At 46.6% G+C, this 26,713-nt stretch overlaps 2 protein-coding genes across 2 annotated transcripts in view; one reads left to right on the forward strand and one right to left on the reverse strand.

Moving 5' to 3' along the window:
• Nucleotides 1-1,215: 1,215 nt before the first annotated feature.
• SCGN (secretagogin, EF-hand calcium binding protein) overlaps nucleotides 1,216-26,713 on the forward strand; it is a 37,379-nt gene continuing 11,881 nt past the window's right edge. Inside the window, exons 1-7 of the mRNA XM_059398948.1 lie at nucleotides 1,216-1,297; nucleotides 2,155-2,225; nucleotides 6,472-6,564; nucleotides 9,680-9,769; nucleotides 14,438-14,494; nucleotides 14,927-15,004; nucleotides 23,791-23,846. Coding sequence (XP_059254931.1) covers nucleotides 1,216-1,297; nucleotides 2,155-2,225; nucleotides 6,472-6,564; nucleotides 9,680-9,769; nucleotides 14,438-14,494; nucleotides 14,927-15,004; nucleotides 23,791-23,846 — 527 coding nt within the window. The remainder of the gene's footprint in view (nucleotides 1,298-2,154; nucleotides 2,226-6,471; nucleotides 6,565-9,679; nucleotides 9,770-14,437; nucleotides 14,495-14,926; nucleotides 15,005-23,790; nucleotides 23,847-26,713) is intronic.
• Nucleotides 12,809-13,732, reverse strand: LOC132017143 (protein FAM204A-like). Its single transcript, XM_059398947.1, is given in 2 exon segments — nucleotides 12,809-13,037; nucleotides 13,040-13,732. Coding segments are annotated over 2 exon segments (711 nt in total). The 5' UTR covers nucleotides 13,698-13,732; the 3' UTR covers nucleotides 12,809-12,984.

Raw genomic sequence — 26,713 nt, forward strand, 5'->3', positions numbered from 1 at the left:
AAGCAGCCTCCACCCAGCATGGTGCCAGAGGTCGGGCTTGATCTCAGGACCCTGAGATGATGATCTGAGCCAAAATCAAAAGTTAGACCCTTAACTGAACCATCCAGGCGCCCCTATATGTGCTTTTTAAAAATAAATTTGAATGCTAATATCCGAGTCACTGTCATAAAGAAAATCTTTATCTTGTTAAATTCTTTTAATACCCAAGCTCCTTCTATGGATTCCTCAGCAGAAGGTTCTAAGCCCACGGTCAGAAGACATCCACACTCGTCAGTTACCTATTTCTCAAAGCAACCAATCAAATTTTGGACAGTTAAGATCATTAGACAGAATTCTTTGTTCCTCTGAATGATTTTTGTCCTTTGGGCTTGGTGAGGCTCTTATAAGCCAAAGACAATAATTTAAGTCTTCTACCTAAGGACTCTGCAGTTGGCCACTGTGCCTCCCCCAGACCCTCTTCTCCTGGCAGAGCATGGCATGGTTTAGACTTTCCTCAACATTCTGGTACCCTGCATTAAACCATAGTTCCTTGCAAAATGCCCATTTAGTTACAAGTCCTTACGGTGCATTATAGCTTAACAATAAGCATGCCCTAATACTCAGGGATAGATAATTGCTGTTGACCGTCTCCTTGGTTACTGTAATCTCCTACCACTACCAGTATCACCCCTCTCCATCCCACCCCCACCCACCCCACACACTATTTCTAAGTCATCAGGTCCAAAGGGTCCTAACACGGAGTCCTCTCCCAACGTTTTCATTGCGGGAGCTCTCTCAAGAGGGCCGTAAGTTGGGTGTTCAGTAAAAGGTAAGGGAGGTCATTTTCTCGGAGTTTGGCAAACAAGTTAAAGGGCAAATGCAGTTAGCCATGGAGGCCCCAGCCTTTGTCCCCACTCCCCCACAGCGCAGAGGCAGAGGACCACCCCCGACCCCGCCCGGCCGGGAGGGTGGGGTGTGGGGCGCGGGGGGCGGAGCGGGACCCGCGAGTCTGCAGGAGGGCGGGCTCCGCCGTCTCTGGTCTCCGCTTAGGGACTGTAGCGACGCCAGGGCTCTGCCACCCGCCGCCTCGCCAGCCGCCCTCTCCCCCGCCCCCGCAGAAAGGTGCTCAGAGCAAACCAGAGAGCAAAGAAGCAGGCAAGGGAGTCAGGCAGAAGCCGCTACCAAAGTTCCCAGGTGTTCCTTGCCGGCAGGTGCCTAAGCTCCGCGCTCAACACCATGGACAGCGCCCGCGAAGCGACTCAGGGGCTCTTGGACGCCGCCGGCTTCTGGCAGGTCTGGCAGCGCTTTGACGCGGACGGTAAGTGGAACACGGCACCTGCACATTCAGATGTATACATGGCCCCAGCCCGGACCCTCCGAGAGGACCTAGGGTTTCCCCTTCCCGTCTTTCCTCGCAGGAAACGTTGTCTTCAGGCGCTGTTAATGCTTATATCAAACCAAACAGATGTTAGGTGTCCTGGAGCTACAGATCTAGAGTTTGGTATTTAAGTTCAGGGTCGAGGGAAGGACTTGGTCCCCCTCCCAATCTCTCTGTGTGTGTGTCTAAGATGATATGTCATATATGACGCAGATCACTACCTATATTCGAGGCTTGTGGCTGGTAGGCAGCTGTCTGAAGTAAGCCCTCCCTAAAGGTGCTTTTTAAAGGAAGGGAGAACGAATTTTACCAACTTTCAAAAAGATGCTACCCCCCAAAACACTTGAAAAGAAAATGGAACCACTTAAAATGTGCTGTGTCTTTAGTAATAATTCAACAACCATAAAGAAAATAGCTAAACTGTGTTTTGACTCTGAAAAGTAAGATTTAGGAATTATACCTGTTAAATCTTTCGAAGCTTCCAAATCCTGGGGCTTGGATTTTCTCCTAAAACTCATGTTTGTTTGTGGATTCAAATGTATGTATTTAGTTGCTTTCCTTTTCCAAATATTCATTTAAACCCAACACAGAGCATTTACTCTTGAGCATATGTTTACGATTCATGTCTCTGAGAGGTTAGACCCTAGCACGCGAGCACTGAGTTATCGGAAGGGTAAGGAACAGTATCCATGGGGATTTTACAGACTGTGAGATCCAAAACAATTTAGATAAATAGTAAATGTCACATGTCATTCTATGTAAGTGACGATCACTTATGCATCTCCTGTTGCATTTAGAAAAAGGTTACATAGACGATGAGGAACTCGATGCTTTCTTTCATCACGTGCTGACAACACTGGGTACTGAGGTAAGTACTTGTGCCACGAGGCATTAATTTATGTGCCTTTAGCAAAACAGGAGAAGCATCCAAGTCTCATGTTGATCTGCACCTATTAATCCCATCTGACCTCTTTTCTTCCTTGCTTGCATTAATTTTTCTCCATCTCTTAGCAACATGGAGGGACCGAGGCAGGTTTCATGAAAGGGATGACTGTAGCGTTAGACATGCTGGCCATTGACTTCTAGTGTAACATCTGTCATCCCCTCGACAGACCTTAACTATAGATTCAAACAACTCTGTTTTGAACGTCTCCTTGGTTATGTTTCTGCTAATGGGTTTTGACATGGAGATAAGGCAGCTCACTTTGTTCAAAAAGGTGGAAGAGATGTTAAGAGCTCCGAGGTTCTGAGTGTTTAGTGCATTTGATACTCCTTTGATAGCAGCTTACAAACAAACAGAACATTTAAAATCATTTTCTGTTATTCATTTCATTAGAAGAGGTTATAGATTTCTTTGGGAATAACAAACCAGAAAATAAGCAATATACCCAGAGCCCAGGTATAATAAATGGAAACCTATTCTATCATGTCCATATCCTTCCCTGACGGTAAATCTGGCCTCAAGAGATGGAGATTAACTCTGGAGGATTCCCGTAGCAAAGCAAAGACTCCTACAAAGACACCCCAGCCTGGGGATGGGAGAACCTAGTCAAGACTCCATCTGAGGATGCATGGTAAGAGGAGTAGCTCTGGAGACAGGAGCATTTAAAGTGAATTGTGGAAATCACTTATCCTCAGCCAGAGAACTGTTTACACAGAAGAATTAAGTGCCTTGTACTGTCCTGTAGGAGCCCAATGGAGGGAACGAGGCTCTCCGTGCCACCAAGGAGCGCTTCGAGAGGGTGTTTCCGGGTGTGGGCGGGCAGCCAGCTGAGAACAGAAGAGGCTGCCATCTGCCTCCAGCAGCCACGCAGACCTTGTCTCTCCCTGTCTCTGTTTCTATGTACACAGAGCTCTCTCTCTCTGTGCCTCGACTGTTCATTTGGTGTCTGCGTGTCTCATTTTTCTGCCCATTTCTGTTTCTCATTTTGATTCCTGGCCCCTATCTTCCATCATCTCTTGACTTTCTCCCTGACCTTTCTGTCTCTCATCTGTCTGTCTTACAGGTCTCTCCAAGTTTCCTTGTCTCTCCTTCTATCTGCAGTCCGTCTCTCAAGGCTTGTCCCTCTTTTCCCTGTCTTTTCTTTTCCTTTCTCTTTCTTACCTATCTCATCTCTTTTTTGCCCCTCATTTCTTGTCTTTTATCAGTTTCTTTTCTTTTCTCCTTCTTTCCCTTAACACTCTCTGTCTTCTGGTCTCTCTGTCTCTGCCTCGCCCTTCCTTATTGCTCTAAATGCTAGGGCTCATGGCACTCCAGAGCCCATGAGTCAGATGCCCTTTAGTCAAGCATGACAGGTGTGTTTAAGGAAAACAAATAGATGAAGGCAGAACCATTTGAAGTCTTGGGATAAACTGGATGGTCCAAAACCCCAAACTCCCAGAGACTTAGAACTTTGTACCTTTCCAGAAGTTCTTTGCCTTAGTGATTTATAGGAAAGAGGGAGAAAAGCTATTGTCAGTGTGGAAGCTGGGAGTGTCTTATTTACAGTCGTAAGGTGGGGGTGGGGCTGGTAAGACACAAGGGTCTGCTCTGAGCCAAGGGCATCTTCTTCTGGGGCTTTGGCTAACATTAGCAGCATTGTTGCCATTAGTGATGGAGCAGAGAAGTGCCTCGCTTGCAGCTGGGCAGTCCATCTCTTCCCTCCCTCAGAGCCAGCCTGGCGATTTGCCTTCTCACACAGGGGCGGGCATGGTCCTTGCGGGAGAGGAGACAACAAGTGACTCACCAGTGTCCTGTGCCCCTGTGTGTCCCATCCCCAAGGAATTTCAGTACCTTTGAGGTTTGCCTAGGATCTTGCATTTTTAAATCACCATATGTCCGTTGGTATCTCTCTCACCCTCTGACCGTCCAGGAACATTGACTGCCCATCATGGGAGATGGTGGGAGGGTTCTAATAGAATCAGGCCAGTCTCGCTGGGCTTGGACAGCAGACCCAACCACCCCTTCTCGGCATGTGGCTGGGGAGAGAGTTTTGGAGCCAGATCATTTGTATAAGCCATTGTCCCAAAAAGTCATCACCTGCCATTATTCCATTTCAAAATGCTGATACCTAACCCTGGGGAGTGGGGCCCTCGATGCTCCCAGAACAACCATGATTAAGGAAACTATTCCTGATTCCTGATTCTGGGTTTCCTCCCTGCAGAGAAAGGAGTGGGCTCTAAGCATGTCCTTAATCAGAGAGCAGGACTTCCAAGTGGACGTCCATCAAGCTGAGTGACAGTCCCCATCCCTGCTTCTAACCAGGGATGCCCCAGCGAGTAGAGAAGACGCCACAGGGAGGCCTCCAGGATTGGGCCTGGGGTTTAGGAGGAGCAAGCGGTTCTTCAGAGGCCTGAAGAACTCTCCTTTCCTCCCTGATTCGCTAGCAGGTCACAGAAGTCTCGGAGGAAGGAATTTCAGGGTCGCCAACAGCGACCTGCTGGTCAACCTTGGAAAGCAACCAATCTGTGTGTGACTCCCTGCTTCTCGGGGCCTCTGCGGGGACAGACTTAATGGAACCATGAGCCATTCATGCTGCGGCTCCCGTTCCTCACCCCTCCCTTAGCTCCTACCTTTTCTTTTCAAATGCTCAGAACTGGCCTCTGAACTAGGTCTGGAGAGAGCGAGTACAGAGCAGAGCCTCACTTGCTGGGGCTGTGTCCATATCCTTCCTGTCAGAGTCTAGCGTAGCCCGGGTCTCCTTCCATGCTTCAGAGACGACGGGGTCTAGAGTCTTACGGAGGGGGGGGGCAGGGTGGTGCAGATGGGAAACACAACAGAGGCAGTCCCTTGGCTCTGTTGCTTTAGGTCCAAGGGATGGCCATGGGCTTTGGGGTTACGGGATGAAAGTCAAGGTTCTGTGGCTTAAAGCTAAGGTAGCACTAGACTCTGGCCTCAACTTCTTTGGCTTAACATTTATTAATTGTGAAACTTAATTTTCCTCCCCCATGGCTTATGTCCACTAAGGTCCTTTGGGAAGGTCCAGCCCACCATAAAGAACCATGTATTCATACTGTATCTCAGAGACACAGAAGTGACGGCTGTCCTGCAGATATCCTAATCTAGAAAGCCAACCTGAAATGCAAAGTGAAGACCCACCTTGTGGAGGAACCTCCGTCACGTTTTCTTTCTGTATGGTGCACGAACACAGCCCACACACCCACACCCACACACAGGATCCGAGGAGCCAAGACTAGAAATGCCGATCTCTCCATATGTAGTGCAGTGTCTTAGGAGGAAGCCTGGCTAGCAGGGGTCATGGGGGATCGGATTAGGGACAGTATATCAGGGAGGCTGAACTTAGCGGCCGCTGCAGTCTGGAGTCCTGGGATCTGGCACTGGGGGTGATGTTTCTACCTCTCCGTTCCTTCATCAGAATTCATTCTCCATTCTCTCTATTCCTTGGTAATTCAATAACTACTTTCTTACTTTTTTTCCCCTTCTAATTATTTTTCCCTCGGCGGGCTCAAGGAGAAGATGAAGGGATGAGTGACGGCAAACTTGCGATCTAAAAGAGTTGGGCTTTTCCCTTTGAAACAGAACAAAATCTCTGATCTCTTGGAGGGAGAATTTAGGAGTCCTGCGAATGAGCTTAATGGAGGTGTTGTCTGTAGACCAGCTAATGGGATCAGGTTATGTCAGTCCGAAGCCCCTCAAAACCTAGTCTCTCGGCTTCTCTTCCTTCATTCAGGTTTTAGGAGCTCACTAGCCTGTAGGTCTCACCTGCTTGGGATTCTGATCAGTGGTGCTTTGCTCAAGAACTCTCCACCACTGTTCTCTCTTGTTTGTCAGGGTAGGCTCATTTTAAATGGCTAAATAACCTGCTTTTCAGGTTAGACTAATGTAATGACCAGGCTCTATGCTCTGAATATTTGATATCCCGACTACATTTCTGGAATCCCTATTTTTTTTTTTTAAGATTTTATTTATTTATTTGGCAGACAGAAACCACAAGTAGGCAGAGAGGCAGAGAGAGAGGGGGAAGCTGGCGCCCCGCTGAGTAGAGAGCCCCATGTGGGGCTCGATCCCAGGACCCTGAGATCATGACCTGAGCCGAAGGCAGAGGCTTAACCCACTGAGCCACCCAGGCGCCCTTCCCCATGGGTTTAATGCGGCTCTGTCTGGCCTATTGTAGGAGGCGGGCATGGAAGAACATGTGCAGAGAATGAAGCAACAGTTCACGGGTCTGCAGGGTGTCTCCAGAGATGGGCGCGTGCTGATGAAAGAGGTACCTTTCCCAACTGTCCTTTCTCCGCTGAGGCTTTTTGGGCTGTCATTTTCCTCCCAAAAAGAATACAAATCTTACATCTGAATGGGAAGCTAGAACTGTCTGCCAGGTTGCTGGCCTACCCAGCATTTTGAAGTAATCTCCTCTCCTTTTCCATTTTCTTAACAACCCATATCATTTTCTTTAGGTCAAGCAATATCTGTAGTTATTGTAACTGGGGAATTCATATGCTGGAGGTCTTGCAGTTACTCGATCCAATGGGTCCCTTTGCTATGTGCTGTTCAGATTCAGCCTGGGCATAAGGAAAAACTGACTAACAAGAAATGAGTTGAAACTCCTGCATCAGCTCTCAGCGGAGGTTGGGGAGATCTAACCCCGGAGATCATTCGAAACAAAATGGACAGCAGCCATCCTACAGCCCAGCCCACACAGTACCTTTCTTTTCAGAAAATTATGATTCTAGGGCAAGATAATTGTATCCTTATGAAAAGTAGACATGTTTGCCCGGAAGGAAGCAGCCTTCTCAGAACCCTAGCATTTCCAAAATTTTCACTCCAAGGCAAAAATTTTTCATGTCACCAGCGATGGTGGATAACTGATGCAAGTAAACTCAAGCCTCAAGCTAGAAACACAGAAGGACTCATGACTGTGTGTTCACTGCTGCTGTGTTCACAGCCCCCAGAGCACAGCGGAACATTAACGGTGCCCAGTATATGTGTGTGCGCTTAAGGGAGAAGAAATGAAACACGGGAAATGGCTGAAAATGACGGTGTTATCTCACTAACAACAGGCAGAGCTTCACGAAGCACTTAGAAACCCGGCAACAGCTTGGACACCCGTGCCAACCATCCCATCGCGGAGTCCCGAGTCCCGCAGATGCACAGCGGAGGTGTTGTCTGTAGACAAGCTGATGGGATCTGGTTACACCCGTCCCAGGCCCCTTAAAACCTCTGGAGTCTGTGCGCTTAAGGAGTAGCAAGTCCCCCCCCCCCTCCCCGTACCTTGGCCTATCTCACTCTAGTCACAGGTCGTTGAGACCTGAAAATCAGCCCACCCAGATACATATTAGGTATGAAGCCTGGGGACCTGTGAATCACATTTTCATTTGGTTTTTGGCTTTTCCTACTCCATGGGAAAAAGCACGTAGTTCTGAAGAGCAGATGCTGATTCCAGTGGACCTTGGAGCCCAGACAGGTGTGGCGGGGGCAGGCAGGATGTGGGGGATGGGGCTGGGGCAGTGCCAAGTCCACACGGTGAATGTGAGATCTTGGCCAAGTTACTTCTCCCCGAGCCTCTGGTTCATGGTCTTCATCAACACGGCATTAGCATTTATTGAAGGAATTTTGCCTGTAAGTAGTGCCTCACTTTACTTTTAGCCTTCATGTAAGCATCGGGATATAAACATTACTATTCCCATTTTACAAGTGAGGAAATTGAGGCACAAGGGATCAATTAACTCGTGCCAGGCCAAATAAAAGGCGAACAATGGAGAAGGAATTAGGATCCACTCTAAAGCCTGTCATGGACACACACTGCGCTGTCCTGCTCCCATGAGTAAAAGAGGGTATCACACCAGTGGGACTGGTATGAGACTTTAATGGAGCATAAATGAAACGTACGTCGCCAGTGCCTGCCACATCATAGCTACTCGATACATGATATTTAAGTATGATTGCTGTCGTTCACACAGTAGGTCCCTGAGCAGACCCACACCCAGCTAGAGGAGTGAATAGGCGTGTGGGCTCAACATGCCTCCCCACCCCCAACAGCCTCTGTGTGGACTCACTGTGGCGTTGAGCACGGAGATAGAAGGAGTGGCTACTGTTTCTGGGGGACAACGCAAGCCAGGAACACGGCAGTACCGTATCATGGGATGAGCCCAGCCAAACACAGCCATGTGCTGAAGTAAGAATTATAGTCATGTATCATGGGAAGAAAATGTCACCGTTACTCATGAGAGAAGTGACCTAAATCAGTAGAACTGGTGCTCAGATAGGAGGAGGGACGATGTAACGGATCCCACCCAGACCAGCTCTGGGAAGATCATAGAGACACTGATAATGTAGAAGAAGAAAAACAGCCGACACTCAGGACACAGACGGCAGGCACTCCTGTCTGTGTCCGTGGTGTGGAAAGACCGCGCGTACGCCATCTCCCCAGCACGGCGTGAAGCTGGAAAGGATGACCCTAGTCCGGGTGCCACCACTTGCCACATAACTAACGCGAGTTCCAGTTTCCTTTTTTTTTTTTTTTTTGTTTTAAGATTTTATTAATTTATTTGACAGGGAGAGAGATCACAAGTAGGCAGAGAGGCAGGCAGAGAGGGAGAGGAAAGAAGGCTCCCTGCCGAGCAGAAAGCTCGATGCAGGGCTCGATCCCAGGACCCTGAGATCACGCATGACCTGAGCCAAAGGCAGAGGCCCAATCCACTGAACCACCCAGGTGCCCAAGTTCCAGTTTCTTTGACGAAAAAATGAGAATGGGAGTGTGTTGCGTACTTTCTGGGTTGGGGCTAGGATGGAGTGAGTAAGCATTCGTAAGAATTTAGAACAATTCGTGGCACATATAAGAATTATTCGCTCTTTTAATTTCCCATTATATAATGGAGTTAAATTATCTTAATATGGGAGTGTCTTAAAATAGTGTCTGGAACGTATTAAGCACTGACAGATTTATTATTACTATTAGGATTATGGGGCGCCTGGCTGGCTCAGTTGGTAAAGCATCTGCCTTCGGCTCAGGTCATGACACAAGGTCCCTAGGATTGAGTCCTGCATCGGGCTCCCTGCTCAGTGGGGAACCTGTTTCTCTCTCTCACTCTCCTTCTGTGCTCTCTCAAATAAATAAAACTCTTAAAAAAAATAAAATTAGGATTATGATTTTGGATCGTAAGCTTTTGGGAGGCAGACGCCCGCCATGTTTCCTACCTAGTAACAGAGCAGTGTTTGAAAGCATCAGGGAATCCAAAACTGCAGTCAGGGACCCAGAACTGTAATTGGAGCTCTCGGTCCTGGGAAATCCAAGCCCTCTTCCCCTTGTAGTATGTCCCACCGTGTCTTTTACCCAGAGAGCAGTGGCCGGTGTGGCTGATGGCTGTTTCTCTCTGCTTCCTCAGCTTGCCAACATGTTCTTGTCTGAAGATGAAAACTTCCTGCTGCTCTTTCGTCAGGAAAACCCCTTGGACAGCAGTGTGGAGTTTATGCAGGTAAGTGTTTGGTTGTGTCTCTGCAGAGGATGAGGACTGAGAAAAGCTCAGGATCCCAGCCACCCACGAGGGAGGCCAGCAATCCTGTCCAGTCCCCAAACCCTCAGAGGGTAAGACCAAGCAAAGAAGCCCTTGGTGATGAACCGGAACTTGGGTCCCAAAGCCCCGTGCGCTCTGGGCGCTGCCTTAGGCTGCTCCCAAGCCAACAGAGTCCTTCAGCCTGAGCTGGAGGAGGCCCAGAAAACAGGCAGGCAGGCCGACATGGAGGAATATGACAGGGGTCGGCTGGGAACTCCGGAGCCCAGAGAGCAGGTGTCCCATTCAAAGCAGAGAACCTCGGGGAGCTCCAGAGGATTGCTGGCTTCTAGGCATGCTATCTGGACATCTAGCCTACTTGTTTTTATATGTTGGCCACTAATTCTGGTTTCAAAGGTATAATACCACGAAAACGTAACTCCCTAGCATGTCCATCCAGCCAGCAGACCTTCTGTTTGCAGTCGCTGTGGTTGAGAGAACGCTGAAGGTCATCAGTGCCTACTCTTAGCTCCTCTTTCAGCCTCTGGATGGTACTATCCTTTGGACAAAGACCAGGAAATTCAGAGCAGACTCAAGACAGCTACTGCATCCCAGGCGGTTCCTGAAATAGTTACCAAGACCCCATTTAGGAGATAATAGCTTAGCACCCTTTTACACAACTGTAGTTACTTCCGGCCGAGTGGAAGTCATAAAATTGAGCAAGCACACGCATAGACTATTCACGGGAGAGATCTGAATGATCTGAATGGACAAGAAAAGTAGGCTGGTAGATAAGAAGTGCCAATTTATAACAACTGATTTTTGCCAATCCAAGTGGTAAAGATTTTAAGAGGATCAACAAAATACATGGTGCCAGCCAGAAAGCCCTGAGATTGACGCTCATGATCTGTTGGTAGGCATGCACACTGCAACAATTTTATGGAGAGCGATTTTGCAAAAATATAATCAGAATCCTTTAAAATGTCATTATTCAAAGTTAAAAATATCTTTACCCTTGGACTTAATAAGTCTACTGCTCCAGGCATCTATCTTAAGTTATAATCAGAAATGTTTGTAATTGGAGGAAATGTGTTATATTGTTAAGAAGCAAAACTGTGCATGCATTATGATCTTAACATTATTTAAAAAATGATTCACCCTAACACCTACGTAAATTAAACTGTAGGTAGATACACATAAGATAAACGCTAATTCTTTTAAGTGGTAAGATTTCAGATGGTTTTCATATTTTTTGTACTTGAATATTTTCCAACTGTGCACAGATCATAATTATTTACAAATCACTTTAAGTGACACTTTCACATGATTTGAATGGTGCTCAAAAATGCTCTCAGAAAGTTTTAAATGAAAATAATAAACAGATTGCCCATGTGTATAGACAATATGACCTCCAAGTTAGTCTTGTCGTGTAACAGAAATATGAGTTAAGGAAACAAAGATATACCTGAAGAGTGTAGTTTTCTCCTCTTCGTAGCTCATTAATTTTGTACAGTGAATATGATTTACTCTTATAATCAGAAACACAGTTTTAAAATGTTAGGCCTTGCTTAATACTGAATAACTCTGAGGAATGGGAAAAAGCAAAGAGCACTATGGAGCTTTCCTATCTTTTTTCTTTTTTTTTTTTTAACTTATTCTATTTACCCCCTCCCTTTAAGTTGGCCAGTGGCTTCCGTAACAAAGAGCCTTCCCTTTCTTTCTCTACCCAATTAAAAAATAATACATATCTCTTCAGATTCCTGATTTCTTTTAAGTTAAATTTGTTATAACCTACTATTATCCTATATATTTTTAAAAATTCTAAGTTAATGTCTTTACGTTCTCCCTAGGCCACCGGACCTTAAAACACTTTAATCCTAACACAGGGTACCCAGCTCATGTGCGGTGACTGCCCAGGATATGAGTTCTGTCTTGTTTTCTTTAACCTTACAAATTTTATGCAGTCAAGATTTGTTACCCATCATCTTTGTGAACCATTGTTTTTGTGACTAAGAGTCTCTTTATTTTCCTCCTTTCTAGTGTTTATCCTTCACTTAATTCTATTGGTAAAACTTTATTTGCCTGGAAATCTCTTATTTTTCTTTCATTCTTTAAAAGTAGGAAGGGGGACCTGGGTGGCTCAGTCATTAAGCATCAGCTTTCAGCTCAGGTCATGATCCCAGGGTCCTGGGTTCAAGCCCTGCTTCGGGCTCCCTGCTCAGCTTCTCCCTCTTCCACTCCCCCTGCTTGAGTTCCCTTTCTCTCTTGTGTCTCTCTCTAATAGATAAAATCTTAAAAAAAAATAAAAATAAATAATAAATAATAAATAAATAAATAAATAAGTAATAAAAATAGATAGGTGAGCACATTATTCACATAGAAACCTTTGGGCCTCCAATGGCTGGCTCAGTTGTAGTAAAATTATAAGATAATGTAGACAGAAAATTTTTGGAGAATAGCATAAGAAAAGCATGAAAAATGGTTTGATTATTTAAAATTCTCATTCTTAGCTTTGGTATATTCACACCATAAAAGTTTGAATGTAATTTATATTTCATTTGTTGACTTTGTAAGTCTGGCTGAGTTCAGGGGCCATAGGGCATGAAGTTTCTCAGTCTTCTCATGGCCCATCAGTACCCCCACTAGCCCTGCAGGGTGCTCAGGCTGACTGGGGTCTAGAATTAAGGTCCCTGCAGTGAGTGACTCAGCTAACCCATTCTATAGCTATAGACGATCTGTCAGTTAAAAAAAGAAAAGAACTTAGGGGCGCTTGGGAGGCTCAGTCAGTTAAGCATCTGCCTTTGGCTCAGGTCATGATCCCGGGGTCCTGGGATCAAACCCTATATCGGGATACTGCTCAGCATGGACCCTGCTTCTCCCTCTCCCCCTGCTTGTGCTTTCTCTCTCTCTTTTTCTCTGGGTCTTGCTCTCTGTCAAATAAAAAGTTAATTAATTAAAAACAAAAACAAATAACAGTGTTACTTCTTCTGCCTTTTCTTCTTCTTCTTCTTTTTTTTTTTTTAGAAAGACTTGAAAAGATTTAATAATCAACTCCCAAACTTTATGCTTATTTTTCCAATTTCTACCAGTTTCCTGACATAGTTAACATAAGCAGGAAAATCTTTTCAGTAAATTGAGCAGTTGGAGACTCAAGCAAAAACCCAAGTCAAGACTCCAACGTCTTGAGGAATTGTGGCAAGCTACATATATCCCATGTTGCTCTTGGTTTCCCATCTCTTCTTTGCTTCAAACCCCATGCAAGTTTCTTCTTTTTTCGGGCAACCTGTGAATTTTCAGCATCCTTTTTGGCTTTTACAAAGTTGTGGCAGGCAACTGCCTTAGCAATTTTTACACCAAGCTCCCGAGTAGCTAGCTGGTTGCTGAGTTCCTCAGCCTTCTCGATGTTCCACTCTTCCACAGCCTGGTCTATGCTCTTTTCAAGGCCCGACTTGTCAACTTTTTTCTTTTTAACAGGGGGGTCAAACCTATCATTGATTCCAAAATACTGAGTAAGCTCCTTCCACTGGTTTTCACTTGAGGTCTGTTCACTATGAGTCTCTTCCTCATTCTTCAATTTACCTTTCCTGGAGCATTTCCTTTTCTTCCTTCTGAATCCTGAAGTTGAGGTTTTCTGTTCAGCATGTTTTTTATGCAATTCTTGAAATTTATGCCACATATTCAAGGGAATTCCAGAGGGGCACTCTTTGTATGCATTTACATTTGCCTCTGCCCCAGGTTTTGGTCCATCAGTTTGGCCATCTGAGATCTCTGTTTTTGTAATGGCCCCATCTTCTTTATCTTCCTGCAAGTTAAGTCCAGAGTTCTCTAATGGGGCTTCATCTTCAGAATTCAACTCAACATCACTTTCATTTAGGCCAGGAGGTAGCAGCCCACTCCACATCTTTTCTTCCATCAGGAGCCGGCCGCTCGGCCGCCATCTTAAGACCCCCTTTTTCTTCTTTTTCATGTAGACTCTACACCCAGCCTGGAACCCCAAGCAGGGCTTGAGCTCACAACCCTGAGATCAAAACCTGAGCTGAGACCAAAAGTCGGGTGCTTACCCGGCTGAGCCTCCCAGACACCCCTACTTTCTGATTCTGTACAAGAGTTCGAGAAATAGCCAACCCGTGAGGCTTAAGCATGGGATAATCCGAGGTGATTCAAATCACACCGCCTATGAGAGAAAGCAGTTCAGCGTGTCTATAGAAGTGTTCAGTTGTCCAGTTTTGTGAGCGTATCTTCAGCCAGATGAAGGCTGCCCTTACACCCTAAAGCCAAGGAGAGGCTTGTCTCATCACTGGGAACTACCTGAGATATTTTCTTCCCTTTATCCAGAGCCAAGGCCACACAGGGAGGATCCCTGTGCGGCCTGTGGGCAGCACAGTTTATTTTGAAGGGGTTCACCCTTTCACTAAGGGTTATAGTTTGATGCAGTGCCTCCACTTGATGCCCCCCAACTTTGCATGGGCCACGGGCTTTGCCTCCTGCCGGCTTTGTGTGCAATTTCCTGATACAGCTGCAGGCTACGTTCTCTGCGACAGCACATGGACCCGGGACAAATGTCGGCATCAGTCCTCCATGATCTCTCTGGCTGTGTGCTTGTTTACATGGCCGCTGGTTCCTAAACAGATGCCTGGCTTTTGTGTATTTCAGATTTGGCGCAAATATGATGCTGACAGCAGTGGGTTTATATCAGCGGCTGAGCTGCGTGTAAGTGTCACCGGGCGGGTCTCTCACTGGGGGGCGGGGTGCCGGTTCGCCACTGGGAATTGGATACACGTGGATCATGAATTCTATTTCTGTGAGCCCAAGAAACTTGGATTTGAATGAGGGACTTTAAAAAACAGTATTTGTGTTTAAAAGCTTTAGAAAGTACAAGTGATACCGGTTTCTCTAGGAAAGACACTTCATTGAGGAGTTTTGACACTTTTTCCATGCCTGGAGCTATTCTCTGGGTTCTAAGAACATCCTTTAAACAGGGACATCCCTCCCCATTCTTGGATTTATTGCTTGCTAAAAGCATTTTATTTTCTCCATTAAAAAAAAAAAAAATGAACCACAATCCTTGATGTAAGTCCTCCCGAGATCTTGGCGGTTTATCTGTTCTCTGTTTGAGATGTGGTTCTTCTCTTGATGTCACAGAACTTCCTCCGAGACCTCTTTCTCCACCACAAAAAGGCCATTTCGGAGGCTAAGCTGGAAGAATATACTGGCACCATGGTAAGTAACTGAGTGATGGGATCTCCACAAGGGGGTTAACCACCCCTCTGCCCCCCGCCTCTCCAGGGCCCAGAAACAGAAGCGCAGAGTAAGTGCCCCAGTGAGCATGTGTGGACTAAGTGAATGCAAGAGGAAAAGTCAACTCTCCAAAATGGGCTAACATTGAGCCTCGTTAGCCCCTCTCTGAGGTTGGGGCGGCATGTGCTGGAGATGGAAAGCAGTTCACCTGTCCTTGGGGAGACCAGGGAAGAAGAGTCAACATTGTGTTACTAGGCACCGGCCAATGAGCTCAATTCTACGGGAGGTCACATGGAAATGGGCACATGGACAATCAGAAACCTAGACAACTAGGACCAAACACATGGAAGCCACGTAGAGAGCTGAGAGTCAGCTGGGCGGGAGAGGTGTGCCCCTGTTCTGCCACGTCTTAGCTATGACCTTGGGAGATTGTCAAGCCTCTCCTTTTACTTACTTCATCCATAAAATGGGGGGTTTATAGGACCGAATTACTGTGAGGGCAACGGAAGTACTGGGCAGGCGTCTGGGTCATGAGGCGTGTTAACTCTCATTTTCAGGCTTGCTATGGTCCCTGTTGTCGTTACTTTACTTGTCCCTTGTGGCATTCACGTGCTGAATGACCGAGATTATTTCGGTGTCAAAACTCCTTGGAAAACGGTGGTTTGGGAGCAGCTGCTTCTGGCAACCCCCCCCTCACCTTCCGTTCCGACTCGTTCCCCGCGCATCTCCCCCGCCATGCAGCAGCAGCCTGGCTCCCCTGCCTTCCATCTCCTCTGAGCCCCCTCCCGGCCCCAGATGCATGCTCCTTTCCAATCGAACTCCGTAGGTGGTTTCTCAGTCAATAAGCAAGGAGATGGCTGGTGAAGGCTTGACTGCTTATAGGATTGTTACATCTATCATATGAGGCGTTCTTGACCAGATTGATGTGACTCAAATTCCTGGAGCACAGTCGGGAACATGCACTACTGGGAAGAGGTCGTGAATTCCCATAAAATGGGTGCCGCTTAAGTGACGTTTCCAAATAGGCTGTTATTGCTGTGACTTCTCGGCAGGGGTGGCATTGTTTATGCTATGTATCTTATCCTGAAGCCTTAGAAAGGGTAAGTGACAGTCACCACCTTGTTGAATTCGTTTTTTTGTTTTTTTTTTTTTAAGATTTTATTTATTTACTGGAGAGACAGAGAGAGAGAACAAGTCGGGGGGAGGAATAGAGGCAGGAGAGGGAGAAGCAGACTTCTTGCCAAGCAGGGAGCTCCACCTGGCGGCTCGATCCCAGGTCTCTGGGATCATGACCTAAACCAAAGGGAGCCACCCTGCTGCCCCACCATGTCGAATTCTCAAATGCACTTCCCAGATCGGGTAACTCGGAGAAGTTAAGTTACTGGACCAGAGGCCCCAGTTAAACTGGAAGCCAAGCCCCCATGGTTTTCAGCCCGGCCCCTCCTGCCACTCACTCTGCACTCTAAGTCCCCAAATGCTGCCCCAGTCACAGGTGCCTGCCCTGGGTGGGAGGAAGGTGCTCTTAACCATGAAGACTTGTAAATGGCCCAGAAAGAAGCTAAGCCCATTCCAAGGACAGAATCCAACCCCAGGCCAGGATCTCAATGAAGGAAATAATCTGGTGTCTTGCTCTGTTGATCTGTTTTGAGAACAGGCAGCAGGGTGCTTGAGATCCCGAGTAAATATATAGTCAGCCCTGCAGGGTGACGTGGGACGTCCCCTCGAAGCAGGAAGCAGTTTCCCAGTACAGGGAGATCTCTGGGTTTCTTCCCACCCGATTTCCAGTGAAACCTGCCCGCAGAATAAGGACTATGAAATGAGCGATGTCCTCTGCCTGGGACAGAGAAAGACAAGCAGATCCTGTTTCGAGCTGAGCACTTTTCCAGGCTTAGGTTCACACCTCATCAGCACTGACTGTTGTTACCTCGATTTGATTCACTTAAAAAGCATGTGCCGCACAATGCAATACTCTCACTCAGGATCTCCAGCGTTTCTAGTGTTTGTTTGGTTACCTTTGATTCTGAGGGGCTTCCCTCAGGCTCCAAGTGTAATGCTAAACTGCCTCTTTTTTTTCCCTTTCTTTCTTTCTTTCTTTTTTTTTTTTTTTAAAAGATGTATATATTTATTTGTTTGACGGTGGGGAAAGAGAGAGAGAGCACAAGCAGGGGGAGGTGGAGAGGGAAAGAGAAGCAGACTTCTTGCTGAGCAAGGAGCCCCATGCGGGACTCGATCCCAGGACCTTGGGATCATAACCGAGCTGAAGGCAGATGCTTAACCAACTGAGCCATCCAGGTGCCCCTTTTTCTCACTTCTTAGCATGGCTCAACAATTTTTTCCCTCTCTTTCTTCTCCTGGTTCTTGCCTGTCCTTCAAGATTCGGTTAGATGTCACCTTGCCTTAGAAAACCTTCCAGAACCTTCTTCTGTAGTCAACAAAGTGCCTCTCTTCTGTGCACCCAGACTTCCTTGTACCTATTACTGAGTCCTCACAGTCATCTGTTCGGCCCATCCCACAGCTACCCACGATCTGCTATGCCCCAGGCACCCCTCTGGTCGCCGGGGACCCAGCAGTGAGCAAAACAGACAAAGGGGAGATGTCTGACAATAACCAGAAACATAATAAATAATAAATCAGATTGCATGACAGAGGGTAACAAGTATTACGGAAAAATGAAAACACAGAGCAGAGCGAAGGCTAGCCACGCCAACAAAGCAGCGAGGACAAGGGCCTGGGGAGGAGAGGAGGCTGCGGCAGGACCGCGAGTGCAGCAGGCACAGAGCCCCTGGGACAGCAGTGCGCCTGGGATCTTCAAGGACTGGAAGACAGCAGCGGGGCTGGGGCAGAGGGAGCGTGGGTGAGGAAACAGAGGCCAGACCCTGTAGGGCTTCTGAGGATTCAGCAGGATTCCTGACGAGTCAGCTGGGGTCAAGGACAACGCTGACATTACTTGTTTACGGATCTTGTTCTTTCCCAGCCGGTGACTCTTCCCGCGCAAGGACAGTGTCGCATCTCCTCAAATCTCTGTGTTCCCTGCCCTCCCTCGGGGCCAGGCACACATAGGCTACTTAATGCCAATTGTCAGAACTGAATTTGCAGGCTAACTAGTAGCCAGCTAAAATAAGAAGCCGTGATGACAAAAGCAAAGCTTACCCTTGGGACCTCCCACCTCCCTTGCCTGTGTTCCTTGAGCCTTTCCACCCCCATGACGGCTCCCGCTCCCCCTTGGGGTACCTCATAGGTCATGGATTGCGCAGGTCCAAGCTCCCTCAAGCTGTTCTTGGTGCTCTGAAATTCTTTTTTTCCTTCTTTTTAAACCAAACCCTCCAGGCAGAGCCAGAAGGAGTGCTTGGAAGTGCTGAGCTTGATCCTTTATGGCTCCCACTGGGGTCCTTCACCCCGTGTAGACAGTCATCCGGACTGGGTCCCCACCAGGCAGGGTCTGAGCGGTGCTGAGCCCAGGGGCAGACCCAGACAGGGTGGCTGGAGCCCCACGCTGATGACCAGAGGGACGAGGGGCAGGAAACCAGGTACCAAGAGTGGGGACGAGAGCCAGAGGATGTGGAAGAGGCAGAACAGAGCAAATATGAAGAGACAATCCCAGCAGGACAGGCCTGTGATATGTCCCTGTGGATTCAGAATCCACATCACTATGTTCCTGAAGTTGAGTCAGACGTGCTTTAGTAGGCTAAGGAGTAGGTTCTCAGAGTGACCCAGCATGTCTTCCCACACCAAAACCCTCACTGCCTTCATGCTTTTTTTCTTCCAGGTCCGACTATGATCTAGTAAACTAGTTCACTCAAAGATGTGAGTTCATTCATTCAACAAATATTTAGGGAGAGCTCACCAAGGCAGATATGGCCCCTGACCGTATGGAGTCTTCCAATTAGGGACAATTTGAGAAAGGAGGGAAAAAGCAAAAATTCACTCTGGTCGCTCCAGTTCATCCCCACTGTGCCGGTCATTGTCATAGACCATCCACTGACAAGTTGAGTTCAGTTTGGCCTTCCGTCCCTAAATACAGTGATCTCATCTTGAGATCCAGTTTGCCTGACTTTTCAAAAATCAGACAGATCACAAGGAAGCCACAATTCTAGAGCTTCTGCAAAGGCAGAAGGTAGGTAGATGGACAGAGTCCAAGTTGCGTTGTTTCAAGATGTTTTCTCCCCTGAGGACACGTGATGTTTTCATAGCAACACAACTAGCCTTTATTCCAGTCCTGGGTACTTGACTCGTAATCATTGTGCAAAGCACTTTTCAAACACTGCATTTGATTCTCTCAACATCCTTATAAAAATAAGGGTTTTTTTTTTTTAGCCCTCATTCTATAAACGAAAGAAACTGAGAATTGCAGACTTTCACGGGGTCAAATATAGTAAGGATGGAGTGGAAATGCATACCCAAATCTATCTCCAAAGCTTGCCTTTTCCACCACAATACTCATGTCTGAGAGCTGAAATACTGAGTCATTAGAAAGAAAACTTCCAAAAGGGAAAAGTAAAGCTCTGCTGAGAGATCAAGAAGCGATGATGATCCCCTGAAGAGAATGAAGAGCCAGGCGAGGACAGGCCGTGTTGGGGACTTCGGATTCTTGTGATGTTTTTCAAGAGGAGATGATACCGGAGCTCAAGCTCTCAAGCCCTGCCAGAATTTATTACCTAAGAAAGTGGATTGTTCATGAATCATCCTAAGAACCGACATCTTATTCAACACAAAATAGGAAACAAATGGAAGACAAAAGGGAAGGAGAAAGGATTCTACAACATCACCTGGGGAGGAGAAGGGCCTGGGAAGAAAAGATAACTTTTTGCCCATAGAGAGCCCCCCCAGGGGCATCTCATTCAAACAGCCCATCATAAGGGACAGGAAGGGGTGTCAAGGAGACATTGTGCTGCTTACAAAGACAACACTCAGCAGGAAAGAATCCGTACATCACGCCTCAGTCTGGCAACCCTAGTCGCCCAGAGCACTTCTCTTCGAAGCCTTTAGGTTTCAATCTTGAAAAATACCGGGCTGGCAGCTCTTTCCATGGGGATGGCCTGGGCTGAAGAAGATCTGGCAATGTACAATTTTTGATGGCTCTCAGCTCAGATCTGGAAGCCTAGAATCCTGTGAAGTAGGTGAGGGGGATCCCAGTGGTCTCACCCAGCTTTAGAGTATCTGCGTTGAGAACCGTTCATGGATCAAGACTGTCCTGTTATTCTTTGTCTGTTTTGTTGTCAAAACCTGCGGCTCTTCTGCTTCTGTGGCTGCCCGTAGCACTCATTTTGTTCCAAACTGTCGTGTGGGGATAGGCTAGCAATCAGTCAAATCCAAGTGGCCCCTCACAGGTTCTTTATGCCTTGAGGTGATCAGCGAGTGTTGAGGAATCCAGCCAGTAGGGGAGTTACCACCCTGAGACCTAGTCTAACCAGAAGATGAGATGACTTTAATGAGATTATGGCTGATCTATTTTAGTTGACTTCCTTAAATTCAGAGGCGGCTTATATATACTTTTCCAGAGAACATATTTGAGATCTGGACTATAGTTTGTTTGTTTGTTTGTTTGTTTTTTAAAGACTTTTTACATTTCCCTAGCGACCTGTGGGTGAATGAACTTTCAGAAACTCAATATTCTCCGAAGAGATTTTAGAACCTTAGTCTAACTAAGTGATACATCAAGTGTGAAATCTGCTGCTGCTTTAATGGCTTTTTTTGAGCAATGGGCACAGTGAGGTGAACACTGCATTACAGATCTGGTTCAAAGGTTTGGCATCAAATGCTTTATTTATGAAATGTAGCCTGCTAAATAAATTCAAATAGACCCAGAGGACTGGCACGTTTGAAAGTGGTCTGCAGCCTGAACAATGAATGAATCACAGCAGAGCACCCAGGCCTAAGCACAAAGTCGAGGTCTGTAGACCTGACCTTCTCCTAACTCCTGATTAATGTTGTGGACAAGGAAGGAAACAGCCTATGAACAAAATCCAATTATGACATCTCATTGAGAGTGGGGTAGGGGGAGGATTAGCTGTCCGAATAGAATATTATCAGGTAGTATTGAACTTTTAAAAATGTAAGCTAATGCATGTGGGGAGATGTTACGTTCACACACCATGCTAATTAGAGCATGGAGCTTTAACTCTTGTAAATGTGCAAATTAAAATCTGAGACCATGGCAGACAGAGAGACATGTGATGTTAAGCTTGTCCTATCCTCTCCATTGGTCACAGTCCTTGGCGTTCAGGCCTGGATGGAAGTTGCTGGCTTGCAGCTTTCTTCCATAGACGGAGGCACTCAATTCTCGGATCCAGGTTGATGGGAAACATGCCTGGGTTCTGTGTCGAGAGCTCTTCCCTCCAGTGCTGGTGACCTCCCTGGCCTCATGACTTGAAATACCAGCTAATGGTGATGACCCTCTATTCACAGCTCTGACTCTTCACTGAACTTCTTAAGTGAACTGTGTAGCCCATTTTCTGATGGGCAGAAGCATGATTTACCACATTGGTGCTCAGTTCTTCCTCAAGCCAATTTTGAGCAAAGGGCATTTTCCCCTTTTGAGTAATCTGCACAGCAGTGGAGACGGGCCTACATCTTTCGAGATGAGTTACTACTTGCTTAAAGCTCAAGATCATCTAGCTCTCTATTAAAATAGGACCTTTTATAATGATGGTGTCATGGGAAATAACTCATGGCTCAGTCTCCTGCAAAGCGTGCTGCTCTCAGATTTTTACTGGATACAGAATTTATGTCTAAGGGGCATGACTGGATGTGTAATATATCCAAGTGTATAAAAATATAACCTGCATTTTAATGGATTCTGTAATACATATTTTTGATGCTAAAGTTTTGGGGGAATGGTCTTTCAAATTCATTTCAAATATTAAAAAGAAATGATTTAGGGAGTGAGGAAGGATGGACAGATCTGTTTTTTTAAAGCAAAAAACTGTTAGATATGATCTCAGTTTTTCTCATTCCCTCTTTTCCCCATATAACCTCTTTCTACAAATATGTTTAGAGGTACTCAGCTGCACTGAAATGTTGTGAAGTCATAAAATTCATTCACAATATGACTCAAATACGCCATGAAATGTCTCTCTTCCATCTTGCCTAAACTAACCTGGTTTTCTTGATTCTAACCTTTAATCTTCTCTTGTTCAAAGCCTTCTCTGATCTAATAATTTAAATAGTCTCTTTAGATAGTGCTAAGTCTTTCTGAAAGGAGGAGCTTGGCCTCTTAGATTTCTCAGTCATCTTCATCCAACCCAGACTGGCATCAAGGAGGGGCACCTGGGTGGCTCAGTCAGTTAAGTGTCTGCCTTCAACTCAGGTCATGATCCTAGGGTCCTGGGATTGAGCCCCGAATAGGGCTCCTCATTCAGTGGGGAGTCTGCTTCTTCCTGGCCCTCTGCCCCTCTACCCCTTGCCCCACCTCTTGTGCACTCTCTCTCAAATAAATAAAATCTTTAAACAAAAAAATGGCATCCATGAGAGAAAAGTGACTTTGGGCCTTAATGGTGGAGGTGGAAAGCTGAGATCTCTGGGCACAAGGGTCTGACTCATCTAGTCTACAGGCTGGTGTCTCTTGGCCACTCAGTGGCTGCCTTGCTGGTATTCACAGCTGAAGTCTGCGGTGAGCTCATAACCCATGCTCCTAGCTTTGGCTAGTGCACTGGGAAGTATAGGCTAATCCAGCAGCCATCCTTTACTTCTTGCTAGATGCAGGCCATGAATTCTCTGCCACATCTCTAGCAGAGTCCACATGTTCTTGCCACACAACAGACTAGTATATTGGGAGGCAAGTTGCTAGGGGGAAGGAAAGCAACTTTATTTAGAAAGCCAGAAGACCAAGGAGATAGCAGACTGTGGTCCCCAAGAGCATCTTTCTTCAGCATGAAATGTGAGCTTCTTTTATTTTAGGAGGAGGCTGGAATCAAGAGGTGACTGATGTCTGTAGACATTCAGGAGCCCACAGGGTCCAGGGAAGGTTATGAAAAAAGTTTTCTGTCCTTGGTTACTTCATCTTTGGGTGCAGGAATCCAGTCATGGCATCCTTGTAAACCTTAAACATAGCATTGTTCTTTCTACACATACTTCCTTTTCTTTTTGGGTGAAGTGGGTGTTGGGGAAAGAGTGGTTTTTGCATGTCTCAGCTGCAGCACACCTATGTGCAGGGCTCCACAGATGTCTGTCAGCCCTAGGTCGCAGCAGCAAGGGAAAGAGGCGACACAGAATCAGACATGCTAAGTGTCTCCCTATGATGCATCCTCTTTGCAGCCTATGGTTCAGGGGTCCACCCCAGCCCTCTGTTCTGGCATCACCTCATCCCATTACAGCCAGACACATGGAAATTCCACAGGCTCTCAACCCAGCTCCCAAACCCTTGGGTGTTCAAAGTGTCTTGTGGGGGTGCATGGGGCTGAGCCACAGCAAGTCCTTCCTCAGCTGCTGCCCCCCTCCCTCAGGAATCTCCTTTCCAGCAGACTGAGCTCAGACACCCACCCACTGGAGCCTCCTGTTTCTTCCTGTCCCGCTCTTCCTTCCTACAATCCTTGTAGCCTAGAGATGTAGGTTTTCCCCTCTGCCCCATCCTCCTCAACGACTTTGGCCTTCAATGGAAAAGCGATATTTCTCCTGTGCTCGGTAGGGAGCATTCTGTGACACGAGCCAGCCTCAGGCAGTTTAGACAACTGTGGAATCAGAAGGGCAAAACGGCAAAGTGCTCTAGTAACTTTCAGAGTGAATTCCTGCTACAAGTACTTCTTACAATCATGTCCTCTTCTGCATTCCAGATGAAGATCTTTGACAAAAATAAGGATGGCCGGTTGGATCTGAATGACTTGGCAAGGTGAGTAGCCTGGGAATAGTGTTGCAAACCTAGATACACCATCGTGGGGGGAATCCATGATGCACACACTTCTCTTTGAAAGGCAGAGGTCAGATCTTGCCTGGAACCCTGAAGAACGGGCTCATCTGGCCAAATGAACAGCAGTTGTTTTCAGTCTTCTGGGGGTGACAGATCCCTTTGTAAAGATAATAAAAGTCCCCCCCACCAAAGACACAATACACAAAGTTTTCATAAAATTTTATAGGTGGGTCATGGGCCAGCCCTGCCTTCAAAGGCCAGACGTTCCTGGTCTCACATAAGGACCCCATGAAAACATAAGTCTGGAATACCATTCACTGCTCTGGGAAAGCGGAGTGGTAAGTTCAGGACAGAGGACGACTGAACCAGACTCCAGCCGTGCTGTCTGGAGTTTTTTGGTATTGGCGTAGCCTCCTTGGGCACCCAGCCAGAGTGTAGGAGAAGGGTGACAGCAGAAGTAGCCCAGTACCTGCAAAAGTGCTGTCTGTTAGGCCAGTGTTGTGACACAATGGGCATGTCAGCATGTTATCTCAAGGCTAGCTGACCCTGAGATGACCTGTGGTGGTCCATAGAAAGGGAAAAAAAAATCACTGGATCCAGAATACATGGGTATAACCAGATGGAGCAGTTATGATCCCAAGTGCCGGAGGATGGGGCAGATGGAGTCACAGCACTAGTCACTGTCTAGTGACAGAGGGTGGCAGTTACAGGCTGCAGGGCACAAGGAAGTTTAGCTGGGAGATGGGGAGTCCATGGACTGGGGTGATATTCAGTGATGGAATATCTTGGCAGATATTAACTTGGCAGTGGTTAACTTGGCAATATCATAAGCAGATATGAACTCGAGTTCAAAATCACAAAGCCCATACCAGCTACCCCCTCTCTTGATAGCAACATCTGTGAGTTCTTGCAGGGGATCTATGAAAGGGGACACACTAGGAAGAACCTCTCCTTAGTGGTGACCAGGACATTGACCCCAACACTCTACTGGGTCTTCTATTCTAAGCCTCATCCTCCGTGGCTCCTTCTCCAGGACGCTCATCCCAAATTTGGCCACTTTGCTGGGGAAAAGGCATGGAGAAACCAGCCAGACCAGAGGGGGATAAGAGTGTTTCTCCCAAAGGTTGAGGACGGAGGGATCTCCACTTTGTAGCCTTGGGGATTTGTCCCCTGGGTCCCATTCACTTCTCATTCTTTTGGCCAACTGAAGCAACGTTTCCTCTCAAATAGAGGCCAAGCTAGCTAATCTGAGAGCTGTGTAAGCACCAGTCCTAATAGGAATACCCAAAAGCCTAAGATTCACTCAAAACATGGCATCTGGATGAAAACAAGAACATTTGATTTCATTGCTCCCCTCACCAAAAGCACACACCATCTGACTGACTCAAGGCACTTCTCAGAGGTAGTAAGTGGAGGAGCTTCGAGCGCCCTCTGGAGGCCAGAGTGTGCCACTACCGGAAGCGGCTCTCTACCCTGTCATCAGTGATGCTTTTACTTCCGAAATGAAATCCACAGATAATATACTCTACCTGTGCACATAATGCTAAGACAGTTAGCATAGTGCACAAACTAGAACACATAAAGGGGAAATAAAGGAAAACAATTAATAATAAAATAAAGTGTATTTCAGTGTCTAGGTGGCTGGACAGAGCCACAAGGAAGATATACCCGAGGGGAGGCTGCTTACATCTTGGTGAAGAATTACCACGAATATGTCAGTTCACATGCTGATTGATACAAAAATGGCCTTTTGGCAACTCACATGTCAGGAACTCACTTGCTGTTGATACAATTTTATAAAAAATAAATAACTCTTGATTGAGTTCTGAATGAAACAAAGCGCAGTCATCCCTCAATTTACGTGACTCAGATTATAAGGATCATGGACACAATTAGTAAATTATGTATACCTTGAGAAAAAATACCCGGGATCTTTATGTAAATAGGAATTCAGTTCTTGGTTCAAGTAGAATTATAAGCCGGATTTGTGTGCTCCCCTGCATATTCCAGCTTCAGGTGAGATATGGGATGATTGCCCCAGACCTTTCCATGCAATGCACAACATCTAGCATCCCAGGTCCTCATCTATAGAGGTCATGTCCCTTCTGTCAGTCATCCCCCCTGTCACTGTGGCTACCAAAAAGCCTGCAGCTAGCCAAACATCCCCCACTGGGGTCCTACTATTCATGCCCTAATCTCTTGAATAGCTTCTCTGCCGGTGGAGTGTTGTGTATAGAGAAGGATTCAAAGAGCAGTTGTGAACTGCAGGAAGAATTGACTTCATATGGAACAGAGATGCAAAGTGACAAGAGTTACTACATTCTTTTGAAACCAACATGATACGGAATTGGACAGTGACAATGGGGTAGGCAGAATGAAGGTGTCCATGTCCAAATTCCCAGAACCACTGAACATTTTATGTTACATGGCAAGGATCCATGCAGGTTGCAGAGAACAATGAAGTCCCTCACTGACAGACCTTCCAGAGATTAGACTGGATTATCCAGGTCAGCCCAAAGGTAGTAACAAGGGTCCTCTAAATGGGGAAGAAGGAAGAAGAGGGTCGGGTTTTGAAGGCTTTGAGGTGGAAAAAGGAGCCATGAGCCCAAGAATGCAGGAAGCTTCTAGAAGCTGGAAAAGACAAGGAAAAGGATTCTCCCCCAGAGCCTCCAGAAGGAGGCAGTCCTGTGACACCTCGATTTTAGCCTGAAGAAATCTGTCTCCGACTCTGATTTCCAGTATTGTAAGATGCTGATTTGCGCTGCTGAAGCCAACGCGTCGGGATCATTTGTCATAGCGACAGGGAAATAAATGAATGACTTACAGGCCTTAAAACATGTTCACATAGA

This window comes from Mustela nigripes, chromosome 5 (assembly GCF_022355385.1).
Source record: "Mustela nigripes isolate SB6536 chromosome 5, MUSNIG.SB6536, whole genome shotgun sequence".
NCBI lineage: Eukaryota > Metazoa > Chordata > Mammalia > Carnivora > Mustelidae > Mustela > Mustela nigripes.